Source organism: Crotalus tigris, unplaced genomic scaffold, assembly GCF_016545835.1.
Source record: "Crotalus tigris isolate CLP2741 ecotype Arizona unplaced genomic scaffold, ASM1654583v1 scf7180000018540.1288718, whole genome shotgun sequence".
Taxonomy (NCBI): Eukaryota; Metazoa; Chordata; class Lepidosauria; order Squamata; family Viperidae; genus Crotalus; species Crotalus tigris.
Window position 1 is genome coordinate 856,843 of NW_024097064.1, and position 18,534 is coordinate 875,376.

At 38.0% G+C, this 18,534-nt stretch overlaps 1 protein-coding gene across 1 annotated transcript in view; it reads left to right on the plus strand.

The window, feature by feature from the left end:
* Nucleotides 1–295: 295 nt before the first annotated feature.
* IGFBP1 (insulin like growth factor binding protein 1) overlaps nt 296–18,534 on the plus strand; it is a 34,839-nt gene continuing 16,600 nt past the window's right edge. Inside the window, exons 1-2 of the mRNA XM_039353938.1 lie at nt 296–726; nt 17,031–17,194. Of these exons, the coding sequence (XP_039209872.1) occupies nt 384–726; nt 17,031–17,194 (507 nt within the window). The 5' untranslated portion in view covers nt 296–383. The remainder of the gene's footprint in view (nt 727–17,030; nt 17,195–18,534) is intronic.

Here is an 18,534-nt window from a genome sequence, read left to right on the forward strand (position 1 = left end):
CACCCCTCCCTTTTTTTTATTTTCTAATAGGCAAAAATGCAAAAATAACTAAGAATGGAAAGGTCCTCCCTTATCTATAGACATGTTTATACTTCCTGAAAACGTTGAGAATGAATGAAATAGTGATAAATTATTGCAACACTTAATAAAAGGTGAAAAATAATTAAATAAGGGGGATGGGATACAAACCACCAATCAAACTCTGTTTTTATGTCCCTCCTCTTCAGATAATAGTTAACTTGGATTTAAAGATTAATAGATTCACATGAAAGTGTATAAATGGCCCACTGTAGAGAGTTCAGGATTAGCTGCATGGGAATGCTGAGTAGTGTTCCCTTCCATCTCTAATAGCAGCAGGCTCTTCTTTACAATCCTAAGGCATCATGACTTACCCAGGCTTCAGCTGTCAGCTACTGCTCTTATTTCTTGGGCCTGGCTTCAGTTTGGGTGCTGCTCTCCATTTAGTGCATTGTGCCCCTTGTACTGAAGAAAAGCTCAGGCTGTGCCCACCACTGTCTGCCAGCTGCCCAGAAATATCCCGCCAACCAGGCTGCAGTTGCTGTCATAGCTGTGCCCTTCAGCTGGGGGAGCCTTGTGGAATATACACAGCACGGTGTAGCTGGGGGCTTAGTTGCCAGGTACAGGTATATCAAGCTCGACCCCTTTATGTTCTCACTCAGGGGCAAGGCTCTTGCCTCCCCATTGCTGATAGGACAGAAACTGCAGGTAAGAAAGATATCTTTCTGTACCTTTTTTTACTCATACTCAGAATATTGGCTGAGGCTGATGACTGGTAGAAAAAATAACCGTGATTAGAGTGATCTAGTGCAAAGAATGAAATGTTAACTTATTTAAGTATGATTGAAATTGAGAGATGATCTAACCGTCTGGTTAGTTTATGGGGGGGGGGTTTCAAAAACAAACATTGGGAGGTAGAGACTATGTGAGAAAACATAGTTCAGAGTTTGCTATCCAATATCTGGCACTGAAGAATTGGTTCAGAGACTATAGGAATCAGATAATGGCCTTTTCAAAATAAGTTCACTCCTAAAATCAATAGCAGTTTCCTAGTTTGAGCGGAGGATCAAGAAAGATAATAGGATGAGGCTGACTGCCATGACTGTAAGAAAACTTTTAACAGTAAAAGGGAGGTTGCTTTGTTATCCATCTCCCAAAGATGGGAGAAGGCAACAACTTCTCAAAAGTTTTGAGTACGAAGTATTTGTGTAAACATGTTTCGTTTTAAGAGATCATTTAGAAACTACCATCTCCCTTACATAGGGAAATGTTAGTACTGCTAAACTAAATAGAAATGGAATAATATTTTTATAAAATGCTCCAACCCATTGATCCCCCTCTTAGTTATTTATGGTCTCATATACAGTGATTGAAAAGTTATTTAGTAAAGTTTCATCCATTTTGATTTAGAGATTAAATAGTAGAAACCCCAAGTCTGCAGATACAAATAAGATACTGTACATTTAGTCTCACCACCTCTGTAATATCTGATCACCAGTTACATGCATGTTATATTTTCAGCCCTTATTAATGCATTTAACTGTTGACATTTGTTAAAGAGACCATGCCTAAACTGAATTTTCAGCAAACTGAAACAACGGAAGGAACTATTTCTGCAGTTACTAGAAACTTTCCTTCAACTCTCATTCTTAAAAACATATCTGTTATCATTTGCACTTTTTTAAAAAAAATGCTGAACCTTCTATAAAAAAAAATCAGATGGTAGTATTTTGAAAAGCAGGTTGAGTGAGCTTCAAATTAACCAAATTCAACATCAACATAATCCATATATTGTGACAAGAAAAACTAAGTTTATAACTGCACCCCTTGTACAGACTTTTCATTATATTTAACTGTGGAATTTTAATTCTGCAAAGAGATATAAATGTGCTTCTTCCTGCAATGAGCCTCTCATTTTGCTCTCATAGCAGTGCTGTGAGGTAGATTAGGATAGGAGGGAAGAATTGACTAAAGGACACTGAACATCCAAATTCAGGAACTCTCTAATTTTAACTTAAACCTTTAGGCTGAATGTATTATTAATTTTAATCTATGCTATTCTGATTTTGGATAATCATAAGGGAAATGTTTCATAGTAAAAAGTGTAAAATGCTTGACTTGAAATGTTGAAAATGTATGCAGTTGAATGCATGCAGAAAATTATCTGATAGGTAGGCAAGATCTCTGCATTTTATTGGCCTCTAGATGTTCTCGGAAAATTCCCCAAAATTTCAATGGCAGGCTATCTCAGGAATTTATAGTTTTCATCTTTTGCCAATGCACAGGTTTAAAAAGTATAAGGCTAAATTTTTTTTAAGAAAGTGTGAAAAACAAAACAAAATTAATTTAGGCTAGGAATCTCCAATATTTTTAGACATGGGCACATCTGTATTTTTTAGAGTATATTGTAATAGTTTTCTTAAACTATTACATGTTATGGGTTGTTCTGGGAACATAAAAAATCTTCCATGGTGATGGGCTTGGCAATGACAAAATGGCTGACTTAGTGGACATAGCCAGTCACAAAATAGCCAAGCACTCAAAAACAAACTGCTGAGGTTATTCCATACCACCTCTTTTTATTTCTTAGGATGTTTTCATTTCAGCTGATCTTTGATTTTTTTTGCTGAGTAGATGAGAATACTTCAAAACTAACTACTGGGCTACAGTCTCCTGCATTTAGCCATGACTATCTATGGGGAAATATTTGGAAACTAAAGACATTTTTGAAAATGCTGAAAAATTATGTTGCATACTGAGTTCTCATTTCTTATTTTTTTAAAATGAAAAGAATCTCTTAAAATTACAGTAAAATTAAAGTCAATAATAAAATAATAAAATAAACCTGCCAGGCACTAGTGAAGGTGTTTGAATCCATCTTGATGCCTGTGGGATTTTGTTGGGAATTTTTGTTTTATTGATTTTATTGTAATGTCTGTGTAACTTTAGTGAATTTCCTGGAGTTTTTAAGATTTGTGCAGCCTATAAGCTTAAATATATAATGGCTGTTTGTGCAATCAACTCTTTAGACTGAACTTGACATTTTTATCCATCTACTAAATCTTTCCCAAGAACCAGCAAACGTTTGAGTTTGAATTTGCTTCAGATTATTTGATAGTGTTAAAGGTATTATCACAGGATGTAATCTCTTCCAAGTAAAATAGCCTTTTGCAACTCACAGGTGGTGATTTTGTCAATATGTTCAAGTGGTGTTTTAGATGTTTTGGGATTGCACCTGAAGCACCCATCAGTACTGGTACTCGCTTTGCTTTCTTTTTACAGTCATTCTATTTCTATTTGCAGGTGTTCATATTCTATTATCTTTTCTAGCTCTTTTTCTTTCCACTGTTTCCAGGCACTGCCACATCTATTATCCAGACTTTTTTCTTTGTCTTTCTTAATAATAATTGTTAATTATTGTTATGGTTTATTGCATAGTCAGCCAGATGTTTAGACAGGTTTGGCATTTTTATACCCCTGTCAAGTCCTCCCCCAGGCCCTGGGATAGTGAGATGTTGATATTTGATAGTATTAAAAGTATTGTTACTGGATGTAAACTGTACTAAGTAAAGCCGCCTTTTACAATTGAGTGATGGAGATTTTGTTAATGGCAATATTCAAATGGTGCCCCAGTTGTTTTAGGATTGTACCCAAAGCCCTATGACTATTGGTACTACCTTTGCTTTTTTTTTGCCAAGGTTATTCTATTTCTGTTTGAAGGTCTTTGTATTTTCTGTTTTTTTCCTTCTTTCTCAAAGTTTAATTCTTTTATATATTTATTTTATGTATTTTATATATTTGTTTTCTGAGGTTTTCACGGGTGTTTGTATGTAGGTCTCAGGTTTTCTCCCACGTCAAATTGGAAGTGTCTTGGCAATGTTTCGATATTGAAATGTTGAAACATCACCAAGACACTTCCAATTTGACGCGGGAGAAAACCCGAATATATATATATATATATATATATATATATATATATATATATATATATATGATTTTATTACTTTTTTCCATACATACAATAATAATTTTTCAACCAATCTGTTGTCTGAGTTTAGATTCGCTAATACATATTTAATTCCTAATCCTTTATTCTTTCCTTTAGCCATTGGTAAAATATGTTCCAAGTTTGATAATATTCTGTTTCTTCTTTTTCTTTCAGTCTCATAGTCAATCTATCCATCTCTGCGCATTATAGTATTTTTTAAATTATTTCTTCATCTGATAGTATTCCTTCGTTTTTCCAATATTGTGCAAATATTATTCTTGCCGCTGTTGTGACGTGCAAAATATAAGTTTTGTTTGATAGTCTTTTCTGGCATTATACCTAATAAAAAAAGTTCAGGTTTAAAATCTACATGTTCTCCCAACATCTCTTCTAACCTAGTATGTATCTTTTTCCAATAATTCTTTACTTTATTACATGTCCACCAAATATAATACATGCCTAAATTATGTTTACATTTCCAACATCTATCTGACATATTTTTAAATATTTTTGCTAATCTTGCTGGTAGCAAGTGCTATCTATAAAACATTTTATATGAATTTTCTTTATAAGAAGTTGACATTGTCAGTTTATAATTTCTTTCCCATAAATTTTACCATTTTTCTAATTCTATATTATATCCATTTTTTTTTGCCTATCTTATCATTGTTTCTTTAACTTGTTCGCTTTCCATTTCCAAAGTTAATAAAAAATTATACATTTTCTTAATTAATTTCTCATCTGAAGTTAACAAAGTCTTATCAAATGTCGTTTGTTCTTTACAAAATCCATACAGTTTAACATATTTTTCATATCTAGTTTGCATTTGTAAGTGTGCCCACCATGACAAGCTGATGCCCTAGTTTTCCATTTCTTGTTTAGATTTTAAATTCCCTTCAGAATTTAGAATATCACTATATGTCCAGATTTTTTCAAAGTCCACCAAATTTGGTTGTACAAATGCTTCCATACTTGATAACCACCCTGGAATTTTCAAATATATTTTACTTCCCCCCCCCCATATTATTAATAATGCATTTCTTATATAATGGTTTTGGAAATATTTATGAATTTTATTTTTCCCATATCATAAAAAGGCGTGCCACCCCAATTGTAAATCATGCCCCTCCAGGTATAACAACCTTTTATTTCTAAGAGTTATCCATTCTTTTAACCATGTTAATACAGATAGTACAAAACCCACTCTGGTAAACCAAATCCTCCATTTTCCTTAGCATCTTGTAACGTTTTCATTTTAATTCTAGCTTTCTTTCCTTGCCAAACAAATTTCAAAATGAGTGAATTTAAATCTTGAAAAAAAATGTCTCAAGTTTTATGGGTATTGTTTGAAATAAAAATAAGATTTTTGACAATACATTCATTTTCACTGTAGCAATTCTTCCTAATATTGACAATTGCAAATTTTTCCATTTTTCCAAATTCAGTTTTATTTGATTGAATAATTTTGTATAATTATCTTCTTTTATCGTTGAACATCTTGCTGTTAAATGTACACCCAAATATTTTTAACTATCTATAATTCTGTTTTTTTCTGACATTTGTTTTTTTTTGTTTATCTGTAAGATTTTTAACTATTACTTTAGTTTTTTCTCTGTTTATTTTCAGTCCTGCCATTTCTCCATATTGTTCTATCTTTCCTAGTAATTTAGGAATCATCTCCAAAGGTTCTTCTAAGATATATACCAAATCATCAGCAAATGCTTGCAATTTATATCTTTCGCCATTTATTTCCAGTCCTTTAATTTCTGTATCTTGTCTAATATTTCTATTTAAAACTTCCAGAGTGAAAATGAATAACAATGGAAATAGTGGACATCCTTGCCTTGTACCTTTTCTTATTTCAAAGTTCTCAGTATAATCTCCATTCATGATCACTTTCGTTTTTTGTTTATTGTATATTGTTCTTATCATATTTATAAAGTTCTGTCCAAAGTGTATTATTTGTAATTGCTGAGTCATAAATTGCCAGGAAACATTATCAAATGCCTTTTGAGCATCTAGGAATATTAGTGCCAGTTGTTTCCCTGGATGTAGTTCATAATATTCTAATACGACCATTATCACCCTGAAATCATTTTTAATTTGTCTCTTTGGTAAAAGTCCATTTTGGTCTGAATGTATAAATTCAATTAGGTATTTTTTCAGTCTCTCTGCCATTATTGAAATAAAAATTTTATAATCCACATTCAGTAACGATATCAGTCTATAGTTTTTTTATCTGTGTCAAATCTGAATCTTCTTTGGTATTAAAGTAATATTTACTTCCACCCATGTGGTTGGGAGTGTAGCCTCCCAACAAAAATTCATTACAAATGTCTTTCAATGGTTCACTTAGTATATCTTGTAGGGTTTTATGTAACTCCGCCGGTAATTCATCTGGCTCTGGTGTTTTCTCGTGTTTTTTTTTTTTTACCTTCTTATGGCCTCTGCTATTTCCATCATTGTGATTTTTTCCTCTAACATAGTCTTAAATGTTTCTGGAATTTTTGGAAGATTATTTTCTTCTAGATATTGGATTGTTCTCTCTCTTAGAGTTTGTTCTATATCATACAGTTTCTTATAATATTCCTTAATTATCTTTTTTATTTCTTCATTTTTAAATTGTAGACAGCCTTCTTCATCTACTAAATTATATATCATTTTCTTCTCTTTCTGTTTTTTAAGTTTATAAGCTAACCATCTTCCTGGTTTATTTGCATTTTCAAAAAAAATATTTTGCTTTTTTTATCTGTTGTGCCAATTTTTCTGAATCCAACAGATTTAGTTTATGTTTTATTGTTTCCATTTCTCTTTTCAAAGTCTTTTTCTGCGGGATTTGTTGTAGCTCTGATTCTAACTTTCCAAATTTTTCTTTCAGTAGTACATATTGCTGTCTTTTAGTAGTACATATTGCCATGTATTCCTCTAAAATATGCTTTGGCTGTGTCCCATACATTTTGTAATGTTATATCTTCTTTTTTGTTTTCTCTAAAGAAAAACTCCATTTCTTTTTTTGCTAATTCTATAAATTCTCTTTCTTTTAATATAGATTGATTCAAAGCACATCTTGGTCTTTTTTGTATTCCTCTCTATGTCACTTTTAAAGGATTATAGTCTGTCCATGTACCTAGTTCTATCTCAATTTCCTGTATATTCATCCTCAATTCAGATGTTATCCAAATCATATCAATTCTTGACCAGGATTTTTGACTATTTGAATAAAAAGTATATTGTAGTTTTTCTGGATTAATTTCCCTCCAAACATCTTGTATTCCAATTTCTTCTATCATATTAAAAATGTCTTAGGTAGTCTTCTTCTTCCAGTTTTCTGTTTTACTACTTTTATAGTCAATTGTCCCATCTACTATCACATTAAAGTGTCCTACTAAACAAATATTTTGATACTCCATTTCTATTATTTTTTTATGGAGGCTTTGGTAAAATTCTTCCTGGTTATTATTTGGTGCATAGATTACTACTAACAATGTTTGTTTTTGATGTAAATATATTTCTACCCTCACAATTCTTTCTTCTTCATCGAGTAAACCATTTTAGAATCTATTGTCTCTTTAATATATACAACAACACCTCTTTTTTTCTGATGCGCTGATGCATAATAAAGTTTCCCAATTTTGGGGTATTCCAACAGTTTGTGATGTTGTTTTTTAATATATGTTCCTGCAAACATTTAATTTCTGTAGTTTCCTGAAAATTTTGTTTCTTTTTGATGGGGAATTTAGTCCATTTATATTCACTGAAAAAATTCCATTTTCTTTCTCCATTTCCGTTATTTGTATTTAGGTTTAGTCCAAAGGTAGGCAACCTTGGCTCTTTTATGACTCGTGAACTTCAACTCCCAGAATTCATGAGCCACCATGGCTCAGCTTCCCCTCAGCATGGCTGGCTCAGGAATTCTGGCAGTTGAAGTCTATGAGTCATAAAAGAGCCAAGGTTGCCTACCCTTGGACTAAACCTAAATACAAATAACGGAAATGGAGAAAGAAAATGAAATTTTTTCAGTGAATATAAATGGACTAAATTCCCCATCAAAAAGAAACAAAATTGTCAGGAAACTACAGAAATTAAATGTTTGCAGGAACACATAGTACTACCCCTGGTCTAGTCGATCTTGTGGTCCTCTGTTCTCTGGCAGTTCCTCCACTCTCTTGTTCAGATTTCCCTTTCTGTTCTCCTGTTTGTGTAGTTACTTTTTCAATTGTCTCTTCCGTTTGTTTCTGTTCTTTTCTCTCCTCTTGCTGATGTTGCACTTCTTCATCTAAGACTGCTGTTTCTTACATCAAAGTCTTCTGCTTTCCAGATTGAATCTAGTCAATATCTTGTATTCTTCCAGTTGATTAAAATCCCTTCTGACATTAACAATCTAAAATTTATGCCTTTTGCAATCAGCTTTGTAGTTAAAAAATGATAATTTCTTTGAATATCTCTTACTTTCTTGGGTATCTGCTTTAAGATCACTATTTTCTTTATTTTTATATTGTAATGGCTCATCTCTCACTTTTCTCAGTACTTCATCTCTTGTCTTTATGAATCTCATGTGTACTTCTCTAGGTAGTTTATATTTCCTTGTATAGCTTGAATTTGTTTGAAATATTTCATCTATCTTCATTTGCATCTCTGCTCTGTCTGCTTTCAAAGCCTCTGCCAGAAGCTTAATGATCACAACTGCTATATTTTCTTCTCTATCTTCAGGGATATTTTGAAATCTCAAATAATGTTCCGCCTTCTCCATTTCTAGGATCACCAGCACTCCTTCTAGATTTTGGTTTGCTTGTTCTAATTTTTCATTTTCTTGCAATATCCTCTGATTTATTTTCATTTTCTGAATTCTATGTTCATTTTTAACAATCATTTGATAGTGAACTTCAAACTGTGCCTTTATTTCAAAAACTTTTTGCTTAATTTATTAAAATCGCTGTCAGAATCCAATTATATTTCATCTCTAGTTATCAACTATAGAAAACTCCATTTCTGCCTTCCCTGGATTCTGCCATATGATGAAGGGAAGGGGGTGAAAAAAGGGGCTTTATGGCCCTCACTTCCTTCAGTACACTTCAAAGAGACTGAATGTGGATATTGCCAAAAGGACTAACCATAAGAATGGGGCTATTACCTTTCATGTAGTATTCTCTGAAGTCTTCATCCAGCCGGCAGTAAGGAAAAGGGAGTGGGAGTGTAATGCCTGAGACTGTTGCTGGAAGAGAGGGGTGATTGGGTGGGGCTACTGGGGAACCCCTTAAAACCTTGAATGGGAGAGCTTGGACTCCACATCCTGTCTAGAATGCTTGCAACCATTTTCTCTTAATAAAGGATGCCTGTTGGAAGAATTATTCCAAGAGTTCTGTCTTCTTATGATGCAAAGTGGGGTGGGTCCTTACATTAGACAGGACTTGCAAAATTAATCCACCTGGAAGGGAGACCCTTGCTGGGGGATTTTGCAAAAAATTACCATGTCAGACAATGGAGCAAGAGAGGGGGGAAACTCCCTGGAAAGAGAGCCACTGCACCAAGTGGAACCTTGCAGTATGTTGGGATTCGAGAGGTCAGATTCCTCAGGAGAAGAAGTGGTGGAGACATGGGACCACAAGCCCCGCTGGTCAATGGGCGTTGGAAAGAAAAGTGAGTGGGGAAAGGAATCAAGAAAGGTGACCCTGAGACAGGGGGCCAAGCAACCAGAATGGAAGCAGGAGATGGAGAAATCCCTGCACGAAAGTGAAGAGGGAGAAAGCTGGGCACTGTACTCAGACTGGACCCTAGTGAAAGCTATTGACTTGATGAAGAGAACTCTCAGCTCCCTAGGAGAGGAGAATCCTGAGCCCTACGTCGGCCCCAGCTCCTGGAGCCGCAAAGGGAGAGACACCGAGGGGGAAGTGGAACCTGCAGCCCCGGGGACATCTGCTGATCCAGTAGTCCCCACCCCCTACCAAACCACAGATGGTGTTCTGGATGGAAGACACTACCACCAACAACGGAGGCACCGATCCATTCCAAGAAATCCGCCGTTGGAGGTGAAATCAAAGGGGAGCCAACATGCTTGGGGTTTTTCCTAACCCAAGTCCTCAGTTACATGGAGGAATAGGGGTGGGACATCCCCAGCGACAAAGCCCGCATCCGGATCGTGCAATCTGCCCTGGACAGACCGGCTGCAGATTGGGTGGTGAACTTGCACAACTCCAATGCCCCAGAACTCAACGACTTCAACCGTTTCATGTCCTCTCTGAGAAGATGAGTTGAAGACCCCCTGGCTGATCACAAAGCCCACGAAAGGATAAAAACGATGAGGCAAGGCAAACGCCTGATGGCTGAATATACACAAGAATTCCGGGCCATTGCCAGCAAACTGAACTGGCCAGAAGACATCCTCCTTAGCCATTTCAAGGACGGACTAAATTATGACCTATATGATGCTTGCCTGCCCCGAGGGGACCCACACCAACTTGAGGAATGATACGTCTTGGCAGAGGAAGCAGAGATCGACATATTGAAGAGACACCGCTGAGGGGAAAAAATGGAGCCGCTCCCCGCCTGAGTTGACACACAAACCAGTGAAACCATTGGCTACAGCCAAGAAGCAAATGGGGTGTTTCAAGTGCGGAAGAGAAGGGCATCGAGCTGTAGAATGCCACTCCAAAGCCCCCCAGCACAATCCAGACAGATCCCCAATCAGCAAATCCGGAAAGTCTTCAGCTAAGCCAAAAGAAACTGCCATGAGAATGATGGAAATTGCGGAACCCCCCACCTCTGCTCATCAGAGGGAAGAACTCCCGCCTACCTGCAGGGCTGGTGGATGCCTCATATGAAAGCTCGGAGGGCTAACCCCTGGTAAGTGGATGCATCGCACCCATCCTCAAGACAGTGAAGGTGAAAGCCTTAATAGACTCTGGCTACACCCGCTGCCTCATTAGCCCAACACTAGTGGGGAATCGGGGCATTCTGTCGAGGAGATGGAACAACCAATCTCATTTGACTAGTTAGATGGATCCATAGCGGGGGGGGCAGCTACCCTAGCCACTCTACCAATACACCTCTCCCTGGGCAAACATGAGGAGGACATAACGCTTTTGGTGACCCCAGGCATGGAATGCTCAATGATCCTAGGGATGGAATGGTTAAAAAATGGAACCCCTGGGTAAATTGGAGGACGACAGAAATCAAATTCCCAAAGGGGGACCCTATGGACTTAAAATCCCAATGGCGGGTACCAGAATCAAGAATAGAAAAAGCATCCATGGGAGAAAAAAAGGGACTAACAGAAATACTAGTGCAATACAGAGACCTTGCTGAAGTTTTCAGTGAGGAGAGGGTGGATGAGCTCCCCTCCCCCACCGTCCCACAGACTGTGCCATTGAATTCAAACCTGGGGCAAAACTCCCGAAGCCCAGATTATACTCCATGAGCCCAAAGGAGAAGGAGGAAATGGAAAGATTCATTAAAAAAAAAATCCTGGAGAGAGGTTTCATTGAGCTAGCCAAGCCTAAAATGGCGGCCCCGGTCGTTTTTAGAGAGAAGAAGGATGGCTCTTTACGCTTATGCATGGATTATAGGGCCCTGAGTACAATCGGTGAAAGCAACCTATACCCTCTGCCCCTCATGAAAGACATGCTGTCACACCTCTTGAAAGGGAAAAATTTTTCTAAACTAGACCTAAGGGAAGCTAACTATCGCGTGAGAATTAAGGAAGGGGATGAATGGAAGACTGCATTTAACTGCCCCATGGGGTGCTGTCAATTCAAATTCTTCCCATTTGGATTACAAGGGAGCCCTGCAGTCTTTATGCAATTAATCAATGAAGTTCTAAGGGAGCACCTATTTAAGGGGGTCCTTGTTTACTTGGAAGGCATTCTTATCTTCACCGAAACAAAAGAGGAACATGTCAACCTTGTCAGAGCGGTTTTAAAGAAACTGTGAGCCACCCACCTATATGTCAAACTCTCAAAATGCAAATTCCACCAGGAAAGGATAGACTACCTAGGTTATCGCATATCCCCCCAGGGCATTGAAATGGACCCAGAGAAGGTCAGAGCAGTATGAGATTGGGCATCACCCCGCACAAGAAAGCAACTACAAAGTTTCCTGGGCTTTGCAAACCTTTACCACCAATTCATCCCCTCATTTGTGCAGATAGCCTTGCCCCTCACTAACTTACTAAAAATGAAGGGAGAATCCTCAGTAAAACCTAGCCAGCCACTAACATGGACAATGGAGTGCCAACCAGCGTTTGAGAGACTAAAGAGACTTTTCTCTGCCGAATCAGTACTAAGGCACCCAGACACGGATAAGCCCTTTGTATACAGGCAAATGCAAGTGATTGGCAGTGGGGGCTGTTCTATTACAAGAAAATGATGATGGAGTATGGCAACCCTGTGCATATACATCCAAGAAACTCATGGAAACAGAACAGCCCTGGCCCGTACGGGAGAAGAAGGCATACGGGATACGTTGGGCATTACTCACGTGGCGACAGTTCCTGGAAGGCAACAAAATCCCCTTCCATGCCCCAATATAACAGCGCATGAGCCACAGACTCTAAACCAATGATGGCAGAGTCACAACTGGCAGCACCAGTAACCACAAGAACCCAAGCTAAATTAAAATCACAACTGGACAGCCAAACTGGAATTGAATTCCGGAAAAGTTTGGAAACAGAAAAACAAAAATGTGTGCACAATGAGAGACCGGTTGCCTTGGGTAGGGGAAAAGTTATATATACCAACAACCCAAAGAGTCACTTGCATGCAGCTTTGCCGTGACACAAAATCAGCAGGGCATTTTGGATTTGTAAAAACTTTACACTTAATTAAACGGCAATTTTGGTGGCCATCCATGAAAAAGAACATAGAATGTTATGTAGCCAGCTGCCCAAAATGTGCTACTGCAAAGAGGTTACAAGGGAAATTGCCAGGACTATTACAACCAGTGGCAAATCCCTCAGCCCTCTGGAGGGAAATAGCCATGGATTTTATAGTGGAATTGCCAGAAAGCAATGGGAATACTGTTGTCTGGATGGACACGGACTTGTTTTCCAAACAAGTGCACTTTATCCCTTGCCAAAAGATTCCCACTGCAAAAGCCTTAGCAAAACTTTTCATCCAGCACATTTACAGATTGCACGGGGCACCCCAACGCATCATATCTGATAGGGGAGTGCAATTTACACCTGCATTTTGGAAGGAATTTTTATCCCTCTTAGGGACCGCTCAGGGACTGACATCTAGCCATCATCCACAAGGGGATGGACAAACAGAATGTTGTCATTCAGTACTTGAGCAATATTTAAGATGTTTTATTAATTTTCAGCAAACAAATTGGATGGACCTACTCCCTTTTGCAGAAGTTGCTTACAATAATGCAGTCCACTCCAGCACAGGTTACACTCCTTTTCAAATAGCCACCGGTCAAAGTTTCAACCCCATGCCAGAATTAACCCCACAGGAACTGGTGATCCCATCACTGAAAGAATGGATGGAACAATTACAAGACACCTGGCCAATAGTTAGAAAAGCACTAGATGAAGCTAGGCAGGCATACAAAGCACAAGCCGATAAAAAAAGGGTTGAGCCTACACCATTCATTATAGGAGAAATGGTTACTTATCTACAAAATACCTAAAGTCCCTACAGCCCTGTAAAAAACTTGGACCAAAATATATAGGGCCTTTTCCAATTAAAAGAATCATAAACCCAGTAACAGTAGAATTAGAACTACCAAAAAATCTCAGGCAAATATATCCAATTTTTCATTGCAGCTTGCTGAAAAGAGAGCATCAGTCACTTTTATGGCCAAAAATCTCCCCCACCTCCAATCATGGTGGAGGGCGAACAATATTTCGATATAAAGGAAATCCTTGACTCTAGGAGACTCAGTACCTAATTGCCTGGAAACACCTTCCTGCCTCACAAAACAAGTGGGTCCATAAACGTCATGTCAGAGCCCCGAAGCTATTAAAGAAGTTTCACACAGAATATTCTAACAAGCCTGACTAACTTTTATACCTGTTTTGTTTTCTTTCAGGTGGATCTGTCTTTTTTTTAAGGGGGCAGGATGTCAGAATCCAATTATATTTCATCTCTAGTTATCAACTATAGAAAACCTCATTTCTGCCTTCCCTGGATTCTGCCATACAGTGAAGGGAATGGGGTGAACAAAGGGGCTTTATGGCCCTCACTTCCTTCAGTACACTTCAAAGAGACTGAATGTGGAAATCGCCAAAAGGACTAACCATAAGAATGGGGCTATTACCTTTCATGTAGTTCTCTCTGAAGTCTCCATCCAGACGGCAATAAGGAAAAGGGGGTGGGAGTGTAATGCCTGAGACTGTCGCTGGAAGAAGGGGGTGACTGGGTGGGGCTACTGGGGAACCCCTTAAAACCTTGAATGGGAGAGCTTGGACTCCAAGTCCTGTCTAGAACGCCTGCAACCATTTTCTCTTAATAAAGGATGCCTGTTGGAAGAATTATTCCAAGAGTTCTGTCTTGCTAAGATGCAAAGTGGGGTGGGTCCTTACAATTGCTTTTTGTCTCTTCATTATTTTTTTGCATTGACTCTTGATTGAATTGCATTGAATCAATGCATTTCATTTTGGGCAGTGCTTATTTTCTCATGCTGCAACATTGTTTCAATAGATCCCTGGGTTGTTGGGCTAAGTGTTCCAAAAGAGGGTGCAGAGGAACTCTTCTTCATAAGTCTGGTGATGTTTGATGTACTCATTTTTCAGCCAACAGTCTTAGGTTAAAATCCAAAGTGTAAAAGGAGCCAACTACTTTAGGCTAAATCCAGTATCACAAGGAAAAAGACAAAATAGAGTAGGCAGAAAGAAAAAAGAAAGCGAACTAGCTTAAGCTACAATCCAACGAAAAAGAATGAGCCAACTACTTTAGGCCAAATCCAATTACTCCAGTCAGGTCTCAGATGTAAAATGTTCACTATCTTCATATAGTTCCTGTTTTAGTTATATCCAGAATCAACAAATATAGTTATGAGAAGTCTTTTCCATTATAGACTCCCACCATGGCACTTGGTTTACACCAGGTGTTGACTCAGGGTCAAATATTTTCAGATTCTTTTAGTATTTAATAATACTATAATTTCTTCTTTCGCTATTAGATGTCCTCATGCACTATTTTATCAATGTCTGATTTTTAAAAATTCTTACAAAGTTTTTCTTTTAAAGTTCTTTATAGATTATTTACCCTTGAGGTTATAGCTAGAAAACTTTTCCACCTCTTGTAGATTAAGTAGTCCTTCTTTGAATCAATCTGAATTCAATTTATAAAAGTTTTTAAATATTCCTTAAATATCTTCCCCTTTTGTAATTGCTCGCCACCTTTAGATCTTAATCCTTCTGGGGTCTTTACTTTGTAGTTCTTTCCAGTCAGGGGCTCAACGTTTTTAGTCCAAAATAAAAAGGAAAAAGCACTGGCTCACCCAGTTTCAGCACGCTGTTGACAATCAGCTATTGGTAGAGCACCGTGGCTCCTTGCTTTCCTTCTGGCTGGCAACAACTTGGGCTGCCTGGCTCACCCGGCAGCCTTTCCTCCGTCCTTTCTGAGGGTTTCTTCAGTCTGCTTAGACTGACCACCGTCTGGTCGGGGCTCCTGAAGTATCCCTCCTTCTTCATTGCCCCTTCAGGGCAACTTTCCAACCTTTAGGGTCGCCGGGCAAAGCAAAATCAGGCTGAGAAGCCAGAGCCCCGGCTTTTTCCACCCGTCTCGTCAGACGCCTTATTTTCTGATTTTTTCCAATTGCTCTTCTCTACTGCTGCCACATCCACTGCCACAGTTGCTAAATTGGAATGTATGTGGTAGGTGCCTGTTTGTTTAAATACACAAAAATATAAATAACAAAAAAGTCAAGAAAACAATGGTCTACTAAAGAGAGAAGTCGGCAAGGAAGTTACAGGAAGTAGAGAGAAAGCAGAGGTGCTTAACTCATTTTTTGCACCAGCACTTTAGCTGGTTCATTTTCTATTATGTTCTCTATTTTATGGTCCCATCCAGTTTTTTCTTGCTGATAAATGGTATTTCTTGCAGATCTTCCAATGCACTCTTGTTGCTACTTTGTTGTTTGTAGGCAATTTTGTACAATCTTCTTGCAGCAGCTAACCAAATGCTGTTTTTTCAGCTTCTTTGTAGAGGCATTATTTGCTTTCTGTTGTTGTCTCCCCAGTTCTGGCTTTGTGTACATTTGTTCTTAAGACCTAGTTTTTTACAGCCCTTGGCAGGCCTGTTGTTATCCACATTGTCTGCAAATGTTGATATTTTGTGGTGTTAGAGATTTTCTCACAAGATGTAAGCTGTTTGAAGTAAAATAAAGTAAAGTAAGATAAGGTAAGGTAAGATAAGGTAAGATTAAGTAAAGTAAAATTGCTATTGATTGATGATGAATTTGTCAATGCCAATTGTGTTTGAGTAGTGCTCCAGATGTTTTGACTTTGTACCAAGCACTATTGGTACTACTTTTGCTTTCTTTTGCCATAGTTGTTCTATTTATATTTGCAGGTCTTTGTATTTTGTTGTCTTCTCCAGCTCCTTTTCTTCTATTCTGTTGTCTCCAGCTGCTGCCACATTCACCATCCAGACTTTTTTGTCTTTCTTATTGAAAATTATTAAATCTGGCATGTCATGTGGCAGATGCTTATCTGTTTGAATTCCAAAGTCCCAGAGCACTTTAGCATCTTCATTTTTATTACTCTATTTTATGGTCTCACCAGTTCTTGCTTTCAAACAAATGGTATTTTTTGCAAATTTTCCAATGCACCATTATTGCTACTCTGTCTTGCTACTGTTTGTAGTTAGCCTGTGCAATCTTCTAATAATAGTGGTTATCATTATTATTTAATGTAATCGCTATATTTCCCTAGATCTATGGTATTAATGAACACAACAGAGATGATAGGTTCTGATGGCCCATTAAACATTGCTATTTGACAACCTTAATTCATTTCCAATAAAGCTATGTTCTAGCTGAGCTATCATACAATACACTATTTCCTGATTTCACCTTTTAGAATCTGTGGAACCAGAAGATATGCCCACTGAGGGTGGTGAAATAACATCAGATCACTTGGTGTTTTCAGCTGATCAAGATAAATCTGACTCATGGGCTGCTAATAACATTTATGAAAGTTTGAGAGCAAAGAAAGTTGCTGAACTTAAGAAGTGGAAGGAACAGGTAAGACCCCTCTATTATCACACCACAATTTCAAGTAACCTCAGATCTGCATATTCTATGGAGGAGGCATTTATTGTGGAACAGGTGGCAGTTGTGGTTAGGAGAGTCTTTGCACAACTTCATGTTGTGCACCAGTTGTGGTCTTTCCTGGGTCAGGACTCCTTGCACTCAGTCATTCAGTCCCCATTCATTTCATGGCTGGACTATTATAATTCACTCTACATGGGGCTACCTGAGCATTTGGAAGCTACAGCTTGTACACAGTGTGGCAGCATGGGTAGTTTTGGGGGTCCTTAGATTGGTCCCTATAACACCACTGCTCCACAAGCTTAATTGGTTGCCAGCTTCCTGGTGCAATTCAAGGTATTGATGATCACCTTTAAAGCCCTTCATGGCATAGGTCCAGGTTACTTGAAAAACCATCTCACCCCACTGGGATTGACCCATGCCACTCGTGCCAGCAAAGGACGTATGCTGCATGCCACCTCACTCTGATTATTCTGGCTGATGGGGTCCAGGAGGAGGGCCTAGAATGGCCTACCGGAAGTGCATGGATGCCACTTCTGGAAGTCTGTTGTAGACCTTGGAAGCTTGGAGAAGGCCTCCCAGGACTAGAATGGCCCACCGGAAGTACACAGATGCCACTTCCGGAAGTCCATTCTAGGCCTTGGAGACCCAGGCCTGCATCAAATAAGAGAACCAGTTGTTCAGGTATTTGAATTCCACCACTGATCCCATCTCACCACAGTCCGCCCCTGCCCTCCCCATGTGTTTTGGTTTTAATATCTTTTTATGTTTTAACTATATATTTAACTGCAATTACCCTATGGTAAGATGGGTGGTCAATAAATTTTATAGATTAGATAGACATAGATAATTAGATAGATAGATAGATAGATAGATAGATAGATAGATAGATAGATAGATAGATAGATAGATAGATAGATAGACAGAGAGAGTGATTAATGGACCATTAATAAATATTGGTTAATTCTAAATTGAAGGCAAACAATAATCTGACCTAACCTAAAGCCCTCCAGTTGTTGGGGGGCTACATCTGGATATTGTTCAGATGTACCGTAAGTGTAATACTTCAGTAGTTCCTCAATGGATTAACTTGGACAAATCACAGTTTATAGACTGAACTATATCATGTTCTCTCTGAAATATAGGGAAATTTTTTCAGCATTCAGAACACAGAACAGCTGTTCTGAACTCAGAACATTTCAATCTTGGAATGTTTGCACATTAGTAATTCCAGGAGGGAGTTTTAGAGTGAAATAGAATCAGAATGTCAACAACATTTTATTCACTCTCTCATCTACATAAGGTACTGGAAG